At 38.1% G+C, this 22,614-nt stretch overlaps 1 protein-coding gene across 2 annotated transcripts in view; it reads right to left on the minus strand.

The window, feature by feature from the left end:
- Window positions 1–18,870, minus strand: part of med24 (mediator complex subunit 24) — a 33,376-nt gene extending 14,506 nt beyond the window's left edge. The window contains exons 1-17 of one of the 2 annotated variants that reach the window (XM_067429671.1): window positions 18,739–18,870; window positions 18,378–18,524; window positions 17,016–17,098; window positions 16,765–16,803; window positions 16,606–16,679; window positions 16,274–16,497; window positions 9,864–9,975; window positions 8,528–8,678; window positions 8,326–8,439; window positions 5,240–5,293; window positions 5,020–5,102; window positions 4,662–4,748; window positions 4,417–4,528; window positions 4,006–4,148; window positions 3,850–3,887; window positions 3,491–3,573; window positions 3,133–3,311 (exon numbers count right to left, since the gene is read on the minus strand). In XM_067429671.1, the coding sequence (XP_067285772.1) occupies window positions 3,133–3,311; window positions 3,491–3,573; window positions 3,850–3,887; window positions 4,006–4,148; window positions 4,417–4,528; window positions 4,662–4,748; window positions 5,020–5,102; window positions 5,240–5,293; window positions 8,326–8,439; window positions 8,528–8,678; window positions 9,864–9,975; window positions 16,274–16,497; window positions 16,606–16,679; window positions 16,765–16,803; window positions 17,016–17,098; window positions 18,378–18,507 (1,706 nt within the window). In that variant the 5' untranslated portion in view covers window positions 18,508–18,524; window positions 18,739–18,870. The remainder of the gene's footprint in view (window positions 1–3,132; window positions 3,312–3,490; window positions 3,574–3,849; window positions 3,888–4,005; window positions 4,149–4,416; window positions 4,529–4,661; window positions 4,749–5,019; window positions 5,103–5,239; window positions 5,294–8,325; window positions 8,440–8,527; window positions 8,679–9,863; window positions 9,976–16,273; window positions 16,498–16,605; window positions 16,680–16,764; window positions 16,804–17,015; window positions 17,099–18,377; window positions 18,525–18,738) is intronic. The other variant, XM_067429672.1, reaches the window with a different exon arrangement.
- Window positions 18,871–22,614: the final 3,744 nt, after the last annotated feature.

Genomic DNA, 22,614 nt, shown 5'->3' on the forward strand with positions numbered 1-22,614 from the left:
GTAGATGCCTATTTTACTGCCTTTGAGAGGGTGGCAGGAAAACTATGCTGGCCGAAGGATATGTGGGCTGTTATGTTACAGAGTAGTTTCGTTGGCAAGGCACAGGAGGTCTGTGCTGCCTTGCCCATTCAGGACTCTCTGGATTATGATTTAGTAAAAGCTGCAGTCCTAAAAGCATACGAACTTGTGCCAGAGGCGTACAGGCAGAAATTTAGGAATCATACTAAGGTGTCTAAACAAACTTTTGTAGAGTTTGCACATGAGAAGAAAGCTATGTTGGAAAAGTGGTGTATGCGTCAGAAGCAACAACGTTTGAGCGCCTCCAGGAATTAATATTGCTGGAGGACTTCAAAAGTTGTCTTCCTGAGAACTTGGTGTTACATTTGAACGAGCAGAAAGTCGTTTCCTTGTCGGAGGCAGCAGTGTTTGCTGAAGAATATGTATTAACTCACCGCACAGTTTTTAATACGGCACGTCAGAATCAAAATGTAAAATTGTATGCTGAACGGAATTCTGTACTCGTATTCGTGTAAACAGATATTCGTGCGAGCGCGTCTGGCGGAAATGCGTTTAAGCGTGCAGAATCTAAACGCGTATGTTTCTATTGCCTTGAGCCTAGTCATCTTATTGCTGACTGCAAGGCATGGAAACAGAAGAATGCGACTACTAGAGCGAAAGATGTTGCACATGTGACGTTTGAGCCACTTACAGGAGACGCAGAGGCGTTGCCAGGTGGAATGGAAACGTTTAAGCCTTTTCTGATGAGTGGCTCAGTTTCTCTTTCTTCGGATAGTAGGCCAAAGAAAGTGTCCATTTTAAGGGACACCGGCACCGCTCACTCGTTTATTTGCGAAAATGCGCTTCCATTGTCAGCGGAAACATACAGGAGCTGATATTTTGGTTCGGGGAATTGAACTGGGATGTATTAGAGTTCCCGTTCATTCCGTATTCTTGGAGTCCGATTTAGTCTCAGGCTTGGTGGATGTCGGAGTATGCGCGGAACTTCCTGTAGATGGTGTAAATTTTATTCTTGGGAATGATTTGGCAGGAGGTAAAGTGTTCCCTTTTCCTTTAGTCTCAGAGTCCCCTACACGGGACTCCGAGCCATCGGTTGTCGCTCCGCCTTTGTTTCCTGCTTGTGCACTTACGCGCTCTCAAGCAAAAAAAATTGAGGACGTAGTTGATCTGTCGGATTCTTTTCTAGTAGGTTCAAGCCAGAGGGAGTTAGCTCTGTCTGTTGATGACCGTGTGTTAGAGACAAGCTCTGATATAGGCGATAAAAGGGTTAACGTTGGTCGGAAGCAGCTCGGTATTGCGCAGAAATCTGATCCCTCTTTGTCTCACTGTATTGAAGCAGCCGTGAAAACAAAAAATGACCTCGCTCATGTAAGAATAGGTTATTATTGGGACGGGGATGTTTTAATGCGCAAATGGCTTCCGATGTCTGACAGGACTGAGTTAGGCCCTGTTTATCAAATTGTGTTGCCTATGTGCTATCATTCAGTAGTGCTTGAATTAGCCCAATGATCACGTTATGGCAGGACATTTTGGAGTAAATAAAACCTTTCAGCGTGTTATGAAGTATTTCTATTGGCCCGGTTTGAGAACAAGTTTTGCGAAATACTGTCGATCTTGTCACGCGTGTCAGATCGCAGGAAAGCCCAATCAGGTCATACGACCAGCGCCTTTACATCCAATTTCCGTGGTGGGGGAGCCTTTCGAACGTTTAATTTTGGACTGTGTAGGGCCACTTCGGAGATCTAAAAGCGGACACCAGTATATTCTAGATAAATAGATAGAGCGAGAGAGAGAAGTGCTTCAGGGGCTTGACATTAAAGAGCATATTGCAGGGAAAAAATGCACTGTGTAGGCTAATGCACGCCCAGCACTATTTTATAGTGGACGGATACGAGTGTGACTTATGCCAGATGGTCAAAACTTATTATTAGTTTCTGTTATTGGTATCAATACTCCTAGATGACCAACACCAGCTAACTGGTCTCTCACCTGCTGTTTTCCACTGTTTCTCCTCACACAACAACTCAATTCATCTCCTTTAATCGTTGTTCTGTCTAATCCTGGTCTGTCCCTTATTGTGTGTCACAGAGTATTAATAAGCATTTATAATTTCCTCAGTGTCCGAACTGTCATTGCGACCCTTTGTTTTCCCATCGTTGAAATTCACAGCACTCCCTCTCATTATGTCACTTCCAGTTTTGGCATTTTTAGATGAGGAAGTAAAATTCTCTCACAAAAATGACTTGAAAGCCTTATTAGCGTATTTACAAGTATATTTGAAAGAAAATCTAGGTCCTACATAATTTTTCTATACACTCATTCATGCAGATTATGGCGTGCACATAAAGCCACCTCTCAGTACAAAATGTAGTTTTTTTTCACTGTCTTAAATAGTTAAATATACACAAAATTATGTAAAAATGCAGGTGAGTATTCATGTAAACACAGTCAGTTTAAGTGAACGTAAACAGCTGAGAGAGAAAACACACGTAACAGTATAATGGATCCGAAATATACCTGCTTCCAAATTCTGAGATAAAAATATCTATATGGAGGTTTTTTCCATGGAATCGATGTCAAAATTGTGGCTAGTGAAAATGCTGAGTGGCTAGTAACTTTGGAAAAACCACTAGCCACAGTGCCTGGTGTGCATTAAATGTCAAGCCCTGTATATAGCACATCTCAACTGCTTGATTGTCAAAAAATGTAAAGAATATTAAAATCACACAGCTCTATATAAAAGCTGCATATACACATATCAGGCATAACATTATGACCACCTTGGACACCCTGACTGGTCTGCGGCTATGCAGCCCCATATGCAATAAACTGCGATGCACTGTGTATTTTGACACATTTCTATCAGAACCAGCATTAACTTCTTAAGCAATTTAGGCTACAGTAGCTTGTCTGTTTGATCGGACCACATGGGCCAGGGACATTTTTGAGTGATGACAAAAAAGTTTTTTTTAATTCACAAACAGTTTGAACCAATTCACAGAAATAAATTAAACTTACCTTTAAATCAGCTACTGAAGTGGACACTGTATAAATCAATGTTTTATGAATATGTTAATGTGACAATAGTGATTGGTAAATTGAAGAAGCACTTACACAAGCTTCATCTCTGAGGAAGAATTGAGCAGGGCCACCAAACTCTCCACCTTCCCAGACTCAGGCCTGAAGCAGGGGTGGTCTGGATTCAGAGTCTTCCCATCCTCTGGCATGCAAGTCTGCAACCACGTCTCAAAAAAGGGTGTCTCGCTCGATGGGCTAGGGTCCGAAAGAATCACCTGTACAAGCAAAAAAAAGGATGTCAATGACGTCTGAAAAAAATGAGCTTATTGTGATGGCAGGATGTGGTTATGAATTATGTAATAATGTTACACCACTTTATCAGACTGTAACATCCATCTACCCTATAGCTCAAAAACTCTCTCATAATAATAAATATGTGTGTGGGGGGACTGACCTCTGACCCATAGGTCTGCACGACATGACACAGCATGAGGAAGGAAATGTCAAACAGCAGAGCTCGCACTGACGCAGACTTCGCTAGAAAGAACATTCACAGGCGTTATGTTAAAAATGTGTAAATAAATACACAGTCACTCATACACTGAGCTAAAAATAATCAATGCAAATTTACACTGCAGCTGCAAGTGTCCTTCACTTTAAATTATAATAATAAAAAATAAAATGCATGGACAACAATTATAAAAGCGACCTGAAATGTTATCCTGCATAAAACATATTAGCCTAATGCCCATCTGAAAAATAACTGATTAACAGGCTGCATGTAATTGTAACAAAATAAAGCATATGACTTACATCCTTCTCCACTGATGTGTTTTGGAAACTCATTCAGCCTGAAAGATAACAGCAAATATATATATCAATCTCCTAGACACTTTGTTTATGTTTTTGTTTGGGTAAATAGAAGATGATCCTGATGCATTGCATCCTGTTTCTGTCATATTGTCTTACTTGATGAATTTGCGAGCGAAAGACTTGAGTTTTCCAGTCGCTGCGGCAGCAGCCAGTAGCAAATCAAGACTTTTCCCTGAGAGCATGTGACCCAAAACTCCCAGCAGCCCCTCAGGAGACTTAGAATGATCTGCGTCCACTGTCTAGACAACCAGAAAGAGAAGAATATCTGTCAGCAAACAGTAACACTTTACTAAAAGGTTCCTTTTGTTAATATTAGTTAACATGAACTAACAATATAAAAAAATATTTAAAAGCATGTATTAATTTCAACATTTACGAATACATTATTAGATAAGAAGCTGAGCTAATATCAACTAACAATGAACAGTTGTACTTTTATTATTCAAATATAAAAAATCTTCATCCCAAGACTATGAACATAAAATGATATAAAACCAGCTTAAGGACCTTAAGGATGTTGGTGACTGTTGGTTCTGCTCTCAGGATAAGGCCTGGGTTGGGCTGAATATTGGCATTCTCTGCTGTCTTCAGTCTGGGAGCATGTTCTCTGTCCTCACTCCTGAAAAAAAAAAAAAAAAAAAAAAAAAAAAACAACATGGCACAGAGAGAAAAATTAACAAGGAACATCGATCAAGAATGTGCATGTTGCCACATTTCAATGATAAAATAAAAATACAATGTTCTGACCATACCGTTTTGCAGTAAGATTGTTGGTGTTTGCCTCAGACAGCAGTCCCAGTTTATTACACTCCTGCAGTAGCAGACTCAAGCAGTCACAGCTACACACACACACACACACACACACACACAATGGTATTCTTGAACTACCATATATACAAATCATGGTACATAATGATAACAAATCAGTGTGTATATATTTGTGGAAGCGCCAGGTTCTACCAGTTGAGCGAACACCACGGTATTGATATATACCTTGAATGTCGGTCATTTTGAATAAAGGCAACAAAGTTTCAGTCCATACAAATCATCATTCCAGCTTCTTGTAGTTCACCACATTAACTAACACAGGTGTTGGTAGTGGCGACATACTTGCATCTCTGGTCGGCTTTATCCAGCAGTGGAGTGAGATTCAGAAGATATTCAAATGCCACGTTCACATCTTCCGTAAAATCCTGACAGACACACAGGTGGACAGGTCAAATGGAGTGATTAACATTTTGGATGATGTGGACTGACACAAATTGGAACTAGAACCAAAACAATTAAAATCCTACTTGAACAGGTGAGGTAAATAGTCAAATAATTGTACCTGTGTCTTCTCTCCTTGTGGGTACTTCTTCAGCCTTAGTAAAACCTGAGGAATCTGGAAATGGGATGTGAAAAAGCTGAATTTTACTCCATAAACAAAAAGCTTAAATAGTGATAAAGAGTTTTGTTCTTCCAATAAAGGGATTGTTGACCAAAACAAAAATTATCTTACATAATTTGCTCACCCTCAACCCATGACTAAAAAAGTCATTCAGTGAAACACAAAATGAGAAGTTGAAGCTGCTTTTCCCTAGCCTGGTTTTACCAGACTATCATACATTTGCTTTGTACAGAGAGTCTGGCCACTCTCCATTGAAAAGTGTTAACTTCCTTGTAGGCAGGTACTCTGTTGAATTTTAAAAATATTTGATTTGCCAACAGCCACTCAGGATCTGCCATAATCAATCGCTAATGTTTGGTCTTGATGTATGTAATCTCAAACTTGCGCATGACATTAATATCATCGTTCTCAGCCACTGCGGGTTAAAATTTGACCGGAGAAAACCAGAGAATATACTGCAATCCCGGACGGAGTACTGATGGAAAATGAAAATTGAGCGGAAGTACGTAGGAGGGTTAGCCTAGAAATCTAGACGCACCCTAGCGGCAGCAAATTTAATTTGCCCGCAAGTATCGTCTAGGAACTCTCAATACCATTCTGAGCTGTGTTCCTCAAAATCTGGACGGCCCAATCACATCATGTATAGAGTCGGCGGGCGGGGCCATAATGACGATGGCCGAGTTGTGTTTGCGTGCTTCTAGTAAACACAGAAACTGGCGAACGGCGGCGGTCTTTCGAATCAGCTCTGACCGCGATTCTGGAAGACTTGGAGTCAGCGAGCTCCCCTTCACCGTCGTTGCTCTGGTTGGTGTAGCGCTATCCTATCGCGTGCAGAGGGAGTTTGAAAGACAACCGTTTATCCCGCCCCTCGGATTGAGCCCTGTCTATGGTGAGTTTCCAGACCAAACATCTTGATGTGGGTCTGGCTTGTCAGGCTATAGGAGGGTGGCTCCAAGCTCGCTTTTCCCTATACAACAAATATGGACAAATACGAGCTGATGCCGTCAGGCTACAAAGAGGATAACATTTTCACATATTAAGGTTACATTTTTAAATGTGACTACTTTTTAATAGTACTTCAAAGTTGGTTTCATGTTGTTTTTTGATTTTTACAGCTTCAGTCCACATTGACTGCCATTGTATGTCGGTAACACTTTATTTTACAGTGTCCTTGTTATACGTTACATGTGGTTACTGTTGTAATAACTATAAATTGCATAATTAAATTTAACTAACACTAAACCTAATATGGCCAAAAATATTATCACAATATTCTTTTCCCATATCACACAAGATTGATATTTATTACAATATTAATTTATCTTTAATGGAGAAGGAAAAACTTTCCACATCTGTGTTACACTTGTGAATGAACGCAAACTTGTTTGTTCACAATTAAATTCCACGGAGAAGCTACCTTTTAATTTAAAGCCTAATGAAATCCATTTTATTTTTTCCTAAATTCTGTGTTTTTCATTAGATTTTTGGGAATTCTGTGTTTTATGATTTAATACAAATTTATATAAACTTTAACAATTTATTCAAGATTTTAAAATGTTAATAAAATATACAATTAATTTATTAAAAAAACATTGCTTTTTTGTCAAATGCTGCACAACAGATTGTCTCAATTTAAAACATGGATAAAAATATATCTTGGTTGTATGATAATCCTTAGAAATAATAATATACTATATTTAATAATAATAAAGAACATTTTAGTATAGGCTACAGTAGTTATACACATTTGCTAAAGCTAAATTTTATTTTGACGGTTTATTGTACAGATCTTTCAGTTTTAGTTTCAGTGTGTATTCGATGGTATTTGACGGCTATCAACAAAATATTTCTATAATTTAATCACTGACAGAGACACCTCTCTATCAGCCACTCATGGTGGTCATTGTTAGTAAGTGTGATGACATCATCCATAGCAATGAGGTCAACCCCACCCTTACTCTTAGCTTAAGATGCTCTCAGACGCTTTGTGAATAGGTTAGGAGAAAACTCGTAACTAAGAACTTTTACTGCCATTTAGGAGAACTCTTAGTGGTAAGATTAGGGGTGTCCCCGACTAAGGATTTACACATTCGAATCAGAATTTTCGAATCTTTATGGTCGACCAAAAGTCGAATCATCTATGTGTGTGTAAACCATAGACTGAAAAAAAAAAAAAAAAAAACGGCATAAACGGGTTGGGAAAGGCAGGACACTAGTCAGTAGGAGGCTAAGACTATTTTTATTTTACTTTACACACGGCACACAGCCACCACTTTTAATAAAGTGATCAAAACAAGGCAACACTACACATTCGTAAATTAACCATTCTTTCATAACATTTAAAAGCCCGAAACACAGAACATCACACAAATATACAAAAGAACATTTTGATAAATACACCTAAAAAAATACCTGCCTAGAGAGGAAAAGAACACTTTGAGTGCGTTTATATGCACGTTCTTAAGCCAATTGTGCCGGAAGGGGGGGGTCGCACACCGGACTGAAGCTCAGTGCCGTGTCTCAGGTAACGTTATCTCACTTCAGGCAGACATATATACGCGCGAGCTCAATTTTGAATCGACTTCTGACAGAAGAGCTGCACGATGAGTGTATCTTGTAGTACAGGGTGAAATCAGCACGTACATTCACGATTTGAGGGAAATATACGCCGCGAACAGGCCTCGAATGCCACCGTCGGTGTATGTGTTCGAATTTTCCGGTGCAAAGCTTAGTGCCCTTAAAGAGGCGATCGCTCAGCGCCGCGACACGTCTTTATAACACTAATATTGAGCACCCACATATTGCCAAAATGGTATGATCCTCGTTTCATAACACCCGCGAAGATTCGACCATGAGATCAGTGGTCGAATCCGGTCCAGCATATCGATGCATCGAATCTTCGACTATTAGGGGTCACCCCTAGGTAAGATAAAATGATTTGTGAATACAGCCCCTGATTTGCAACAATATGTAGGTGAGAAAATTATGACAGAATACATATTAAAACTTTAGTGACTCAACCACACCTTTAGGAAGGTGAAAGCCGTCCATTTGAGTTCCTCGTTCCCCTCTGGAGACTCGATGAGTCCAGTGAAACAGGCCTTCCAGATCTCCAGCACAAACAGTGGAGCTGGTATACGCTACAGACACAGATCACAAAAACACATTAAAAAAAACACACACATACACCACTTCATCTCAAGCTCAAACACTGCTGCCTGTAGCCACCTGCATCCTCTTGATCATCATGAGCTGCTCAACTAAGGGCTGCGTCTCTCCAGTGAGATTCATGGTTCCCTCCAGCATGATGAAGGCATGGACTGAAGGAAATGAAGTGTGGACCGGTGGATCACACTGAAGACACAACATCTGAGGAATACTATAAAAAGAAATAAATACATTTAAAAAATTAAAGACTGAATGATGGAAATTAATCACAATTCTGGGTATTATTTATCATTTGGCAGTTTACACCTAGCATTAAAAAGGCATTTTGGTCGATGGCATCAGAAGTACACAATGTTAAATACAGATGTGTATACAGTTTTGAGCTTGTCCACTTTTGACCACTTCCAGAGCATTCGATCGGATTGCTTTTGTAATGTAAACACTCATGTGGTCGAATGCGTTTGATCAGCTGCCAAAGACGCCTACCCTCCACCTACTGACTGAACGCATAAACATTATGGGAAACAGCGCGGACGGAATTTAAACTTAGTCGGCTGAAGCCCCAAGCTTGGCTTGAAGATGAAAAACGTACAAAGCACAATGTTCTTGCACCATTCCTGATTGCTAACACATACACACTGCGTTCAACGTCGTCTTGCAGCTATCAGAGCAGAAACTAAATCTGATGTGCTCTGTATGTTTTTCCGTCGTCACTGTGCGCCTTCATATGTAAATAGTGCAAGCTTAGTTTGTCTGTTAAATTGAAAGATCTGAAAAAACACATTTAACCACCCATAGACCCTCCCCTCGAAAAAATCAGGACAAAAGTGTTTGAAAGTGGACAAAATAGATTAAAATACCAGGTGTAAAGAGGTATGTGCATCCCTTGTCCACTTATGATCGACCAAAACGCATCTTAATACCAGGTGTAAATAGGGCCTTTGATACAATGCACTCACTGTTTACATACATGTATTTACATTTTTTATTCTTTAATAAAAGTAAAATCATAAAAACAAATGACGTCTATACTTACGCTGTTGATCCTATACGTAACCCATACCATAAATTTTGAACCTAAACATGCTCAGACTCAACCTCAATAGAAGCAAAAGTGTTTTGCAATACAACATAGCAACAATAAGTGCATTGTACCAAACATTTAACTTTTTTGATGCAAGTACAGAGTAGTTAAAGACATCTAATATGAAGTGAGACCTTGTTATTGTGAAACTGTCCTAAAGGGCCAAATTGCATTAACATCACTGCAATAAAAAGCACAACATTGCTTAATTGCTAGCAACATATTTGCAAATTCGTTATGAATTTTCAACTTATCGTCCAGCTATATCATTGCTGCACTCTGAACAGTGAGTCTGAGGTCTTGGATTCTTACCTCTTGACCAATGAGACACACTCCTCAAGATTTTCCTTTAGAGTTTGATTGGTCACAGCATTGAGATTTTCTGACAGTTTGAGCAAAGCTTGCTCTACATTGGTCCAGGATGCTTATGAGACAAAAAAGACATGGTAAATTAAATGGGATTCAAGATAACGATCATTGTAAAATGGTAAATGGACTGCATTTATAATGGCGCTTTCAACAGACCTATGGCCATCCAAAGTGCTTTACATACTGCCTCACCAGGGGCGGATCTACAGGGGGGCAGGTGCCCCCCCATTCCAGAGCATTGCCCCCCCAGCTGCCCCCCTAAACTTTGATGTTCCAAAAACTGTAGTCCTACTTGTAAAAACAACCCGAACTGCCAGTATGTCCTATGCATTTACCAAAAGTAAACCATTTAATTTTTAATTGTAAATGTATTAACATTAAAATACATAAAATACCCCTAACCGCGGCCCCGCCCCTCAAATACGTCCCTAATTCAAACGTGCAGAGCGGTGTTCGTTCGCTCAGTCTGGCTCTCTCACACACACTCACACACACACACACAGCGAGTCTGCAGCGGTGCTGCAAAGCCCAACAAACCCACTGGAGAGACTGAGCTGAGAACAATTGTCACATAACATTTACCTCAGGAAAGCCATAATAGCTAGAGAGTATTTTGCTAAATATGTGTATGGTACCATATTACATATTTATTATATTTGTATTTATATCATTAAATAAAGTTATTATTTATAATACATTTTTTAATTTGAGTTATTTTTCACCTTAAATAACACTGCCAGCTGATAGGGCTCTCTGTATGTTTACAGCATTAGGTGAGCTGTTTTTTCTTGAGATTAGGTACATCTTGTGTGCCTAATATTTATCCAAATGAGTCCATGTTAAATAAAATCACAATAATATAATTGAGTTGAAATAAAGCGTAGCTTACCAGAAATTGTACCATGTAAACACTAACATGTTGTCACTAAACCTAATAAAATTCAGTTGTTACTAAAATGTTAGTGACAATCACAATGCACTTTTAAAAAAACTATTATTATTTTTTTACATTTGATTTAGCTAAGCAGTCCTATTAAATCCAATTCCTCTCAGATATCACAGCAATGAAACCAGTTTAGAACTGGGCAAATAAATACAATAGGATTAATTTGTCTAAACATAACTGGTGTGTGCATGTGATAAATCTTTCTGTTTTTATATTTGTTATATAGGCTACTTATTAGTTACATGGCCCTACAGTGTAATGTAATACAAGGATAATCAGAGGTTTTCACATATTGACTTTTGTAGGCAAGAGTAGTTGAAGAAAGTAGCTGGAGCCTAACCATGAAAAGGAAGGCTAAAAGTAAGAATATTACTAGCTTTTTTGCTAAAAAAAAAAAAAAATCCAAAGAAGTACACAGGAGGAAGAGGGTGAGGGAAATGAAGGAGAAGGCAGTAAACTGGAGAGACCAGGAGGGTCAGAGCAGGAGAAGACAAGGAAATAAGTGAAGGAGATGAGGAAAAAGAAGAATCAGTGAGAGATGAAGAGGAGGCTCCAGATTCAGATAGAGGGACAGAGGTAGAGAGTGTTCAGGAGGAGGAAGATGACAGAGAGGGAGAGAGTAGACCTTCAATTCCCACAATTCTTGTACTTTTTTATATTTTCATTTTGCTTTTTATACTGTTTTGTTCGAACGCTGGGCTTATTACTGTTGTGAATTAAAAACTTTTGTAGTGTGTAAGGGCATGATTAAACAATAAGTACTGTAGTTTAAAAGTGGTTTTGTGTTTGTTTTGTTAAAGCAATTCACATATAGCGATTTCCATGTACCGTCTAGCCCTGCCACCCTGCCAAGACCTCTTGCCACCCCTTTGCCCCCCATGTACAATTTTCTAGATCCGCCACTGTGCCTCACATTCACCCATTCATACACTGACGGCGATGTCAGCCATGTAAGACACCAAGCTCGTCGGGAGCAGCTGGGGTTAGGCGTCTTGTTCATGGACACCTCGACACTTGGTCAGTTGGAACCGGGTCTGTAGACAATCTATGTGAACCACTGAGCCACTGCCGCCCCAATCAAGCTTTATTTATAAAAATTAAAGTCATTCAATAAATATTAACTCACATGTGATGCAAACAAATTACGTAATTTGATTCTCTGAAAGGGGGCGTTTAAAAGAAATGAGAAATTATTTGTAATTTTGAATCACACTTAGTCATGCTGATTAATAAGCTGATGAATGTCACTGAAAAGGGTTACATTGGTAATGGAAAACTAGATGACTACTTAATCCTGTGCAGTATACACAATTTATTTTTATAGCAAGCGAAATGCAGGCATTATGCAATATACAGCAGTATGCTGCAATGTCACATGGCCTCATGTTGTGACAGAGTAAGCAAGGTGACCACAAAAATAATAAAACATTTGAAAGAGATAACGTGACAGTACACAAAAAAATAAAAAAATACAAATATAGCACAATACGAGATTAACTGTGGATAAAATCTGTACTTTTTATTAAGTGACAATGTCCAACAGTGGTACAAAATTAAAGGTACACCAATGTCTCTGACTATAATGACATCTGTAGTAGACCAGACACTGATGACTGATGATTTGAAAAAGTCACTATTAAAAAAAATAGCTGAACTTCAGTTTGATTGAATATGATAATTCCCACTGAAGTCGTGATTATGAGTTTATCGCATTCCAATTGTGAAATCGGAGGGCGTTCATTCGTTCATGAAATTTTTTACCTATGAAACTCGTATTTACGATAATTCCGATAGCTTGTGAAGGCAGCATTAAGATAAGAGTATGGGAGTAGGGTTGATCTCGTTGATATGGATGACGTCAATGCGTTTAATAACTATGCAGTGATTAGCTGATGGGAAGGGATATCTGTCAGTGATTTAATCATAGAAATATGTAGAATGAGGTATGTGGCCATATTAAAATAAATGTTTTAAAATACAAATGTTGCCATATTCAAATACAGATTAAATGTAGGCTAAGTGTCTCCAATTACACTGGTATATGTTCAACTAATTGCCAGCCTCTTACAAGCCTGCATCTCAAGAGATTTCAGAACTCAAGGGACAAAGTTCTGAAGGAGCACGTTCAAATGGCCTATCTAATCCCCTCGAGAACAAGATTCAGGCAAGATTAATTTGCAGTTAGTGAAAGCGGGATAGGTGGAAAACGCGCTGACACACAATAGAAGCACGCTCTCTCTACGTCGCGCACAAGAGAGAGCGCTTATGTTGTGTGTCGGTCAGCGTGATTCCACCTAACTGCAAGTTAATCAATAAAGAATTTTTATTTTGTTATACTGTGGTCTTGGCATTTAATTTGACTGTAGGCTGAAATTATACTTAATCCACCAAAGTGGCTAGTGGGAGGGGCTGCCTTACCCGCCACAGCTGAAATTGACCCGTATTTGGCGGGCTGGCAGGTGTTAAAGAGTTAGTTAACCCAAAAATGCTGTCCCGTAAGACCGCCCTTCATCTATGGAACACAAATGAAGATATTTTTGATGAAATCTGATGGCTCAGAAAGGCCTCCATTGGCAGCAATTACATTCCCTCTTTCAAGACCCATAAAAAGCCACTAAAGACGTTACAAAGTCCATCTCACTACAGTTTTTCTGACGAGAATAACGAAATAACGACTTGTAAAGTGATGGCCGATTTTAAAACACTGCTTCCTAAAGCTTCGGAGCGTTATGAATCAGCGTATCAATTCATGATTCGGATCGTGTGTCAAACCACCAAACTGCTGAAATCACGTGACATTGGTGATCCGAAATGCTGATTCATAAGATTCATTCAGGGAGCCGTGTTTTGAAATAAGTCGTTATTTCGGGCTATTCTATGAAGCTATTCTTGTCGCTTCATAAAATGATCGTAGAACCATTGTAGTGAGATGGACTTTGTAACAACATCTTTAGTGCCTTTTATGGGTCTTGAGAGAGGAAATTACATTGCTGTCAATGGTGGCATCGAATTTCAATAGAGTTCCGTTCTTACGGGACTGGAACGGCATAAGGGTGAGTAATTAATGACAGAATTTTCATTTTTGGGTGAACTAACCCTTTAATGTCAAGTCCTGTTTAACATAAAAAGGGACTTTGTACCAGTAAAACATTCTGCAAGTTTTATAGCTTAAAATGTCCTCCGCCATTAAAAAACAATTAATTTATTTAACTTATAATTTGCATACGACAGCCTCCAGAGCAAGACATTGGCAAATAGTTACACATCATCGTACCATAGGCCCCCACCTACTGGGTATTCCACACTTGCCAACAACTGATGAGAGCATTGCTTCAAAAGCAAATGGAACACATAAATCACTGTTTGTAAATTACAGTTTTATTAGCATGTTTTCTAAATGCTTACTCATGTGGAAAAGCAAGTGGGTGATGATACCGTTTCCTATGCCATGACGTTAGCCAATCTAACGGTGGCCATTTACTGTAAAGATTAAAGGAGCCATCTAAGTTTAAAATAAATATGATATTTGAACAAAATAAGAAAAATATGCACATCCTGTTCAAAAGTTTTCACCCCCGGCTGTTAATGAAATGTGTTTTCTCCAGGAGCATCAGTGCATGTCTGAATCTTTTGTAATAGCTGCGTAGGAGCATATTAGGATTATATTACATTTTAAAATACAAATTTTCAGAGTACAGTTGATTTTTTATTTATTGCATGATTACATGTTCTCACAACGGCAGTCAAATATTCATAATTCATTGATTCTTCCCTACTACTTTGCCCTACTTTTTTTTATCTTTTTTAAAATGTTCCTTTCTGAAAACGCCTACTGCTTGCATATGTTCAGAAGTTCTTCCAGGTTTCTGGAATTACACACACAGACCAGCAACTACTCATGTGACTATCACTGAATACTGAGACAAAGCATTGCATCACTGCATTTACAGAAATGATTTCACTTTTGAGAAGTGTTCTCTGAACATTGCAACACTGCATAACCAATCAGCTCCTAATGATCACATTGATTATTATTTGAATTAACACTCAGCAAGTTATTTGGTCATTGTGCTCACACGCTCATTGGATGTGCTTTTGATTGGCTACAATGATCAACGCACGGCAGCGTTTGAAAGAACAAAGAAAAAAGGAATAAAGTATATAGCATGCAGTGTGCAGCTGGTTGGTTGATACGCTATATTTAATTACATCAAATGTAAAAATTATATAGCTTGTTGAATAATAATGAGAACTAGCGCAAACCGAGCCAAGTCTTCCTGCAGCCTTTTTCTATACCACACTAAAATGGTTTGAAACATAAACCAACGAATCTTTGCAACAGTCCATGGTAGAACTTCAGACATTACCATGAAAGTAATGAAATACATGTGGCAGGTAGTGTTGGGTATTGTTTGGGTTTTTATTGATACCGGTGCCAAACCGGTACATTTAAAACGATACCAGTGCCTAAAAAATAAAGATAGAGCCACAAAGAGATGGTGGATGACATTAAAGAATGGCTTTTTATTATTTTACTTCTAGGTTCAGCTTTATTTGGCTGAAATATGACCATATTCTCTGACAAAATATTTTAGAACGCATCGCCTTATTGTTTCCATGGCCACGTGTCATGCTTCTTACACAATACACAGCATCTGCAATAGCTAATAGAATGATAATGATCATGTTAGTTGATCTATATTGCGCGCGCTGGGAGCCGCCGTTAGTTTGAGACTCACCAGAGAATCGGAACTGTAAGATTTACATCACGTAAATTCATCCTCATCTCACGAAACACATGAAAGTAAGTGACCAGTGAAGTGAGAGAAGAATAGAGTAAACTATATAGTTACTTACAAAATTTGTGATATGAATAAGACACGGAGTCAAATTATAACGGTCCAAAAGGATTGTTATTGCAGCTTCTATAGACATCATTGTGTTTTTTGCTAGTATTTATGTGCATTTAAATGTCTGGAACCTAAATAAACATGATGTGGTTGAAAACACTGAATCGTTGTGATATGTAACGAGCACTAAGCGCATCGGTCTCTGGCTCGGCGCTAGCCAAAGCGCAAAAGCACGTTTTAACTGAAATGGGCGGCACCAAAATGAGGAATCTGCGTTCTGATTCGGTTCGGTACATACCGGTTATATAGGTACCGGTGCTATATTGGCACCGGGTTTTGGAACCCAACCCTAGTGGCAGGGTATCTTTAATGTTATTATTTATGTTATTTGGTTATTGGTAATGAAAACCCCTAATTACTGTCTAAAATATATTGCCAAATACCAACGTGTAGAGCACATTGACACTATTTACAGTCGCTTAATTTTATAAAAGAAACAGTCTTTGTAAATATATCATAATGAGATTATTATTAAATCTTTGTAAATAAACACACACCTTGTTCCTCCAGGCGTGCGATGTGCACCAGGGCTCTGTTCTTGGTGCTGTGTAACAGATTGGTCATGCGCTCCAGACAGGCTCTCAGACTGTTTTCTACTGCAGGCAGAGCACTGGTCTCCCGAAGTCTCTCACAGTACCACGCACATCCCTGCAGGAGCCAAACCACGGTACACAGCATTGCGCGGCACAGCCCAATACACTCCTCTGTCTTTCCATGGCAGCTACAAGGGAAAAAAAACAAGAGAGAAAAACATAATACTTCCATCCTAGGAAAACTGCATCTCACTGACTCGTGGACGGACCGGTGCCACTGACTGATGGATGGCTACCTGAGTCGGTTGGAGAACATGTCCATTATCTCAAGCAATGATTTGATACACAGCTCCCGTGAGAAATCATCAAACTGTGGATGGACAAATGAAAACGTGGTTATTTAAATGGAGTTAAAAAATAAAATATTATAAAACAATAAAATAAAAAACACCAACCTTGCTGATTGCTGTCAGCACACTAGAATATGACACCATCTAGAGGTGGAAGAGAGAATATCATATCATGCAGCACTCAGTATAGTTCTGTTTATGCTGTTGCTGGGCCAATGGTAGTCATCTTGATCTTATACCGACACCTAATGGTGTAGATGCAGCCTCACACAAAAGTAAAATGTACAGTTCTTGTTGTTGTTGTTGTAGAAAAGAGGCAAATAACAGGCTATGATAAATCAAGCAGTGTGTTTTACCTGTGAACTGATAGCATACTTCAGGTAGGACAAGATGAGAGGGTTGGGTGATGGGCCAATCATAGCCTGCTCCAGAAGAGCTTCTGTATCAGGAGAAACAATAATAACACCTTAACAACTACACGAAAGGTGACATCTAACACAGCGACTGTCACAGGAGGGATGCAGGTCTGTTCTAACAGGGTTGTGGACAGCAAGGGGAAAAAGTTAAAAGCAATGCTTCTCATATTGTGCATGTTAATATATACAATTGTATGTTTTTTTCTATTGAACTAGTTTACCATATAATAATATTGGATATCACTAATATACCTAATATATAAAATATTAATAATATAAAAAGATTTTTAACTCCAACCATTGCTGTGTGCCAGTCGTATAATGAATGTGAATAGGTAACAATTTTATAAGAGCAAAACAAAGAAACAAAAAAACAGGCTTGGGCAACATGCACAAAGAGCCCTGCTGCTCATAACAACACATTGTTGATGTCTTAAGACACAAACCGATCAGTTTCTGTGAGAAACCGAACAGCATGTTATTTTTTCACCTCATATCCCGACGATTCTCGTCTAGTATTCCCATCCGTTATTACGTCCGTCTGATAAGGTAAAACTGTCGTGATCACAGAAATATATATAGAATCCTCATTAGTGCCTGCGCCGATTGGATTGAATGAGGCATCTAAATGGTATATATCTATATTTGCGCCAGTTTGACCTTATCAGACAGAAGTAATAGAGGATAGGAATACTAGATTAGAATCGTCGGGATATGAGGTAAAAAATAAATACTGTTTGGTTTTTTTTACAGAAACCGATCAGTTTGTGTCTCAAGACATCATGAGCAGCGGGGCTCTTTGTGCATGTTGTCTAAGCGTGTTTTTTTGTTTGTTTGTTTGTTTGTTTTGCTCTTATAGAGTTGTTACCTATTCACATGATTATATGAGTGGAAATTTGTGTTCTACTGAAGAAACAAAGACACCTACATGTTGGATGCAATGGGGTCAGCAGATAAACATAACATTTTCTTTTATGGGTGAACTAACCCTTTAAGTATTATGCTATTCAGTATATTTTAATGATTTCTGAAGGATCATATGAAACTCTTACTCTCAAGACTGGAGTAATGGCTGCTAAAATATAAAATAATATAAAACTGAAGAGAAAAGTCATTTTAAATTGTAATTTCACAACAACTACTGTTTTACAGCCTGTTAGGCTGCCTTGGAGAGCATAAGAGATGTCTACATTATGTGTCCTCAGCACAACAGTGAATTGCTCACAAATGGCTTGAACTGGGTTGTGTAGTGTGATACAGGAATTTCTGTACTTAATATGAGATGATATATTTAGATATGACCTGCTAGATTGAGGTAGTCCCATGTGGCTCCTTTAGGACAGTTCTTCTTGATGTTAATGGCCCATTGATAATCACTCCAGCGTTCCTTCCACGCTTGCAGGATAGCCTGCTTCAGATTTACCACCTTCATTCTGTCTGTTTTATAAACTATGGATTAAAACATCAATTAAACAACCAACCATATAACGTTAAATAGAGTTTATATCGGTAACGTTATGGCAGAAGAACGTCAGATATCATCTCTACTCATAACGTCTCACAAAAAAATAACATTTAGTTATCGTATAAGGTGCATAAATCAAATGTACAAATAGGCTAAAATGCAAATGTATGATTTTTTTGTTTTTAAAATCATGCTTACCACAAAATACTCCAGTTTATGCAGTAAATGAATTGGGGTTTTGTTCATTTCCAATTCTCAACACACAACCGCTGCCATTTTGGTCTGTAAGATCACGTCAACTGATTGGCTGAGAATGTCTGTTTGCTGTAGTATGGCTCAATCAGATTGGATGGTGTGATATCGGGTCCTCTTATTGGTCGAGAGATTGTATTTAACTTTTGATTTAGAAGGAGAAACGCTGAAAATGTAAATGTAAGAGTTTTCACCATAACAATAAACCATAACAATAAACTAAGTAATATAATGTCTTGACATGGTGGAATGTATTTTTCTGATGTAAATAAATACTGTAATCATTCAGATAAATTATACCCATCATCATTGCATCACAGTACCTATTCATATATTACAATTATATTATAATAACAATTATATTAAAGGTCTGGTATGTAGGATTTAATCCTAGTTGTTTTTTGCATTTAGAAAAATGGTACAATGTTTTTTTTTCTTTCCCAATATATTAACATTTTGTTTGGCTGTGTGAACTATTTTGAGCCATTTGAGAATTTTATATACAATGTTTTGAGAAAATTACGCATTTATGCAATAATGATTAAGTTTTTGTTTCTTGGACCGGTTCAACCGAATCGGCTCAGACAGAAGAATGGTTCTTTCACGATTTAGAAATTGTTATCAGGTCTTGTTAGAGCAGGTCTCGATGTCAGATGCGAGATGTCTCCATCAGGCAAGGAGGTATGAGATCACTGTTGGGTGTCGAATATTATTTTTGGGCTACATTGGTTGTGTTAAATGTTTCTGATTCACTAAAAATGACCAGCTATTAAAGAGTCGCTCGTTCTCTCATGTCTCGTTGTATCAGACTGTAGATTTAGAAGTCGGGGCCCATTGGGTGGTATAGTTCCTGTTGCTCATCCAGGTTTTGGCCAAAACTATAGTTTTCCTGTTTTTGTTTTGTTTTTTGTAACCTTTTGCAACCGTTTTTTTTTTTTTTTTTTTTTGTAACCTGTAACACGACACCACTAATGGTGTCTAAGCAGAGGTCAACTAATGTCCCATGGGGTTTGTTTGACAGCCATCCTGAAGTGGTCATCGCGAGTGGCGAAAAACGCATTCCAATGTAACAATGTAGCACAGTGCTCATTCAGTAAATGTACAGCTAAAAAGCTACTGTTGAAGCACATCTGGGGCCTCATTTATAACTGCTGCATACGCACAAAACAGGCCCAGGAAGGCGTTTGCCACTTCCTATGCATACTTTGTGATTTATAAGAACAACTTGACGGGAAAATCTGTACACCTGCGCAGATGTAAAGGAAAACCACTTTATATCCTCATTATGAGTCCTAGTCATAAAGACAGTGCATGTTCATGATAACTGCTTAAATAAATAAAAGAATGATTTCTACTGATGAACACATTTAGATGAAATATGCCATTCTCATTAATGGAGTTAAGCACTTAAATGACATTAAATCATTATCCAGAAGTTACAATATTTTAATACTCTAATAAATAGAAATATATGAAGTGGATGCAGTGCTTTTGAACACTTTTCCTGTGGTTTTAATGTTTTAACTACAGCAAGGATTGCTTATGGCCTATCAGAACTCATGGTCTGAGAAAATATGTTTGCGCAAATAATGATCAATATTGCGCAACAAGGCCTATCTGTTTCCATTAGAAATATAAAGCAATTAAATATACTATTTGGCCAGTGGAAAAGATTGAGAAAAACTTTGAAATGTATTTTATACTTTTTTATTATTATTATTCAAAAACAAGTGAATGATAGGCTACTGAATGTTTTGTTGCATTATAATGTGATGGCACAAAATATATTTTTATAATGTGGTGTACCGGGATGATTATGCATATGCAAATGAAATGCAAATGATCATATGCATAGTAAAACTAGGCATTGTAAGCTCAATATATGGTGATTTCAAGGGAAGAGATGCATATATACACACACACACTCTCTTCTGCTGACTGGGATTTATAAAGGGATTTTTGCACAGGTTATGGCATACTTTCTGTACTGTAATCTAGATTTTTGTGCATACATACACTTTTAGGATGAAATTTACAGAAAGTTTAATAAATGAGTTCTCTGATCTCTTCATGAGGCTGAATTCCAATTCCAGTTGCTCATCAAGTCACAGGTAAGATTGTAGCTGTTTCACATTAATGAGCTGGATCTGTATTTATCAAGCCTCTGAGAATTACTTACAAGAACACTGCTAAAAATTGACTTGAGAGTAAAAACATTTGTGGCTCAAAGCTGCGCTTAAAAATGTGTTATTAAGCATCTCAGTCATAATTTAAGTGAAGTATAGGACTAAATCTTAAGGATCAGTCTTAGAGATAATTCACGTTGTTGTGCCGCAAATTTTGGATGACGCATGGACCAATCACTGAATATATTTCCTTATTTAAGAATATTCTCAGATAAATTCACAATAAATGGCAAAATTCTTAAGGGGAATTTACATAATAGAATATATTATGATACACTGTCAAAAAAAGAGTACAAAATTGTACCTTTTAAGGTAAGTGGCCGTCACTGGGGTGGTAGCCTTAAGGGTACATTTTTGTACCTCTAATCAGGGGTAGGCAAGTTCGGTCCTAGAGATTTGATGTCCTCCACAGTTTAGCTCCAACCCAACCACAGTATAAAACTCATGGCTCCCAGCATGCATTGCAACAGTAAGTATGTCACCATTATTGAGATTCATAGGCGGATTCTTGATATCTGTGTGCATCTAAATGTTTCCCCCTTTAGAATGTTTTTAAAAATCAAAATCAAAGTTTAGATAATCTGATCTGTGGCAAGAAAGTATTGTTGGCTAATATTCTTTAGTATTATTTTTATTCAGTGATGAGTTTAGTCAAACATTATTCTTCATGATACAGTTTGTTTATGACTTCTTTTGTTTTGAACAGTTATATGCTTTGTTTACACTGTAACACTGCCCAACTAAAGGAAATACTGATCACCATAATGGTGACCAAACTTTTTCAATAAAACATTAAAATCTAAACCTGTTAATTCTTAATAAGAACTTCTATAGATGTCTTTCAGGGAAACAAACTCTGCAGGAAAGCGACTCACTAGGACCGAACTGAGGAAAACAATGGTATAATTGTACCCTAAAGACCAATTGTGTACAGTTATATGTTTTGTTCCCCAAGGAACAAAATTGTTCCTGCACTTCTTTTTTTCCCCTAAAACTCTATACACATTGGAAATAAGTAATAAACATGCTTTTTACCATGTCTTAATTACACATTTTAAACCGGCATGCTGTTAACTAACCTGACTATACACTCACCACAGGATTATTAGAAACACCTGTTCAATTTCTCATTAATGCAATTATCTAATCAACCAATCACATGGCAGTTGCTTAAATGCATTTAGGGGTGTGGTCCATGTCAAGACAATCTCCTGAACTCCAAACTGAATGTCAGAATGGGAAAGAAAGGTGATTTAAGCCATATTGAGCATGGCATGATTATTGGTGCCAGACGGGCCGGTCTGAGTATTTTACAATCTGCTCAGTTACTGGGATTTTCACGCACAACAATTTCTAGGGTTTATGAAGAATGGTGTGAAAAGGGAAAAACATCCAGTATGCGGCAGTCCTGTGGGCGAAAATGCCTTGTTGATGCTAGAGGTCAGAGGAGAATGGGCCGACTGATTCAAATTGGACAGTTAAAGACTGGAAAAATGTTGCCTGGTCTGATAAATCTCGATTTCTGTTGAGACATTCAGATGGTAGAGTCAGAATTTGGCGTAAACAGAATGAGAACATAGATCCATCATGCCTTGTTACCACTGTGCAGGCTGCTGGTGGTGGTGGTGTAATGTGT

This window comes from Pseudorasbora parva, chromosome 21 (genome assembly GCF_024679245.1).
Source record: "Pseudorasbora parva isolate DD20220531a chromosome 21, ASM2467924v1, whole genome shotgun sequence".
NCBI lineage: Eukaryota > Metazoa > Chordata > Actinopteri > Cypriniformes > Gobionidae > Pseudorasbora > Pseudorasbora parva.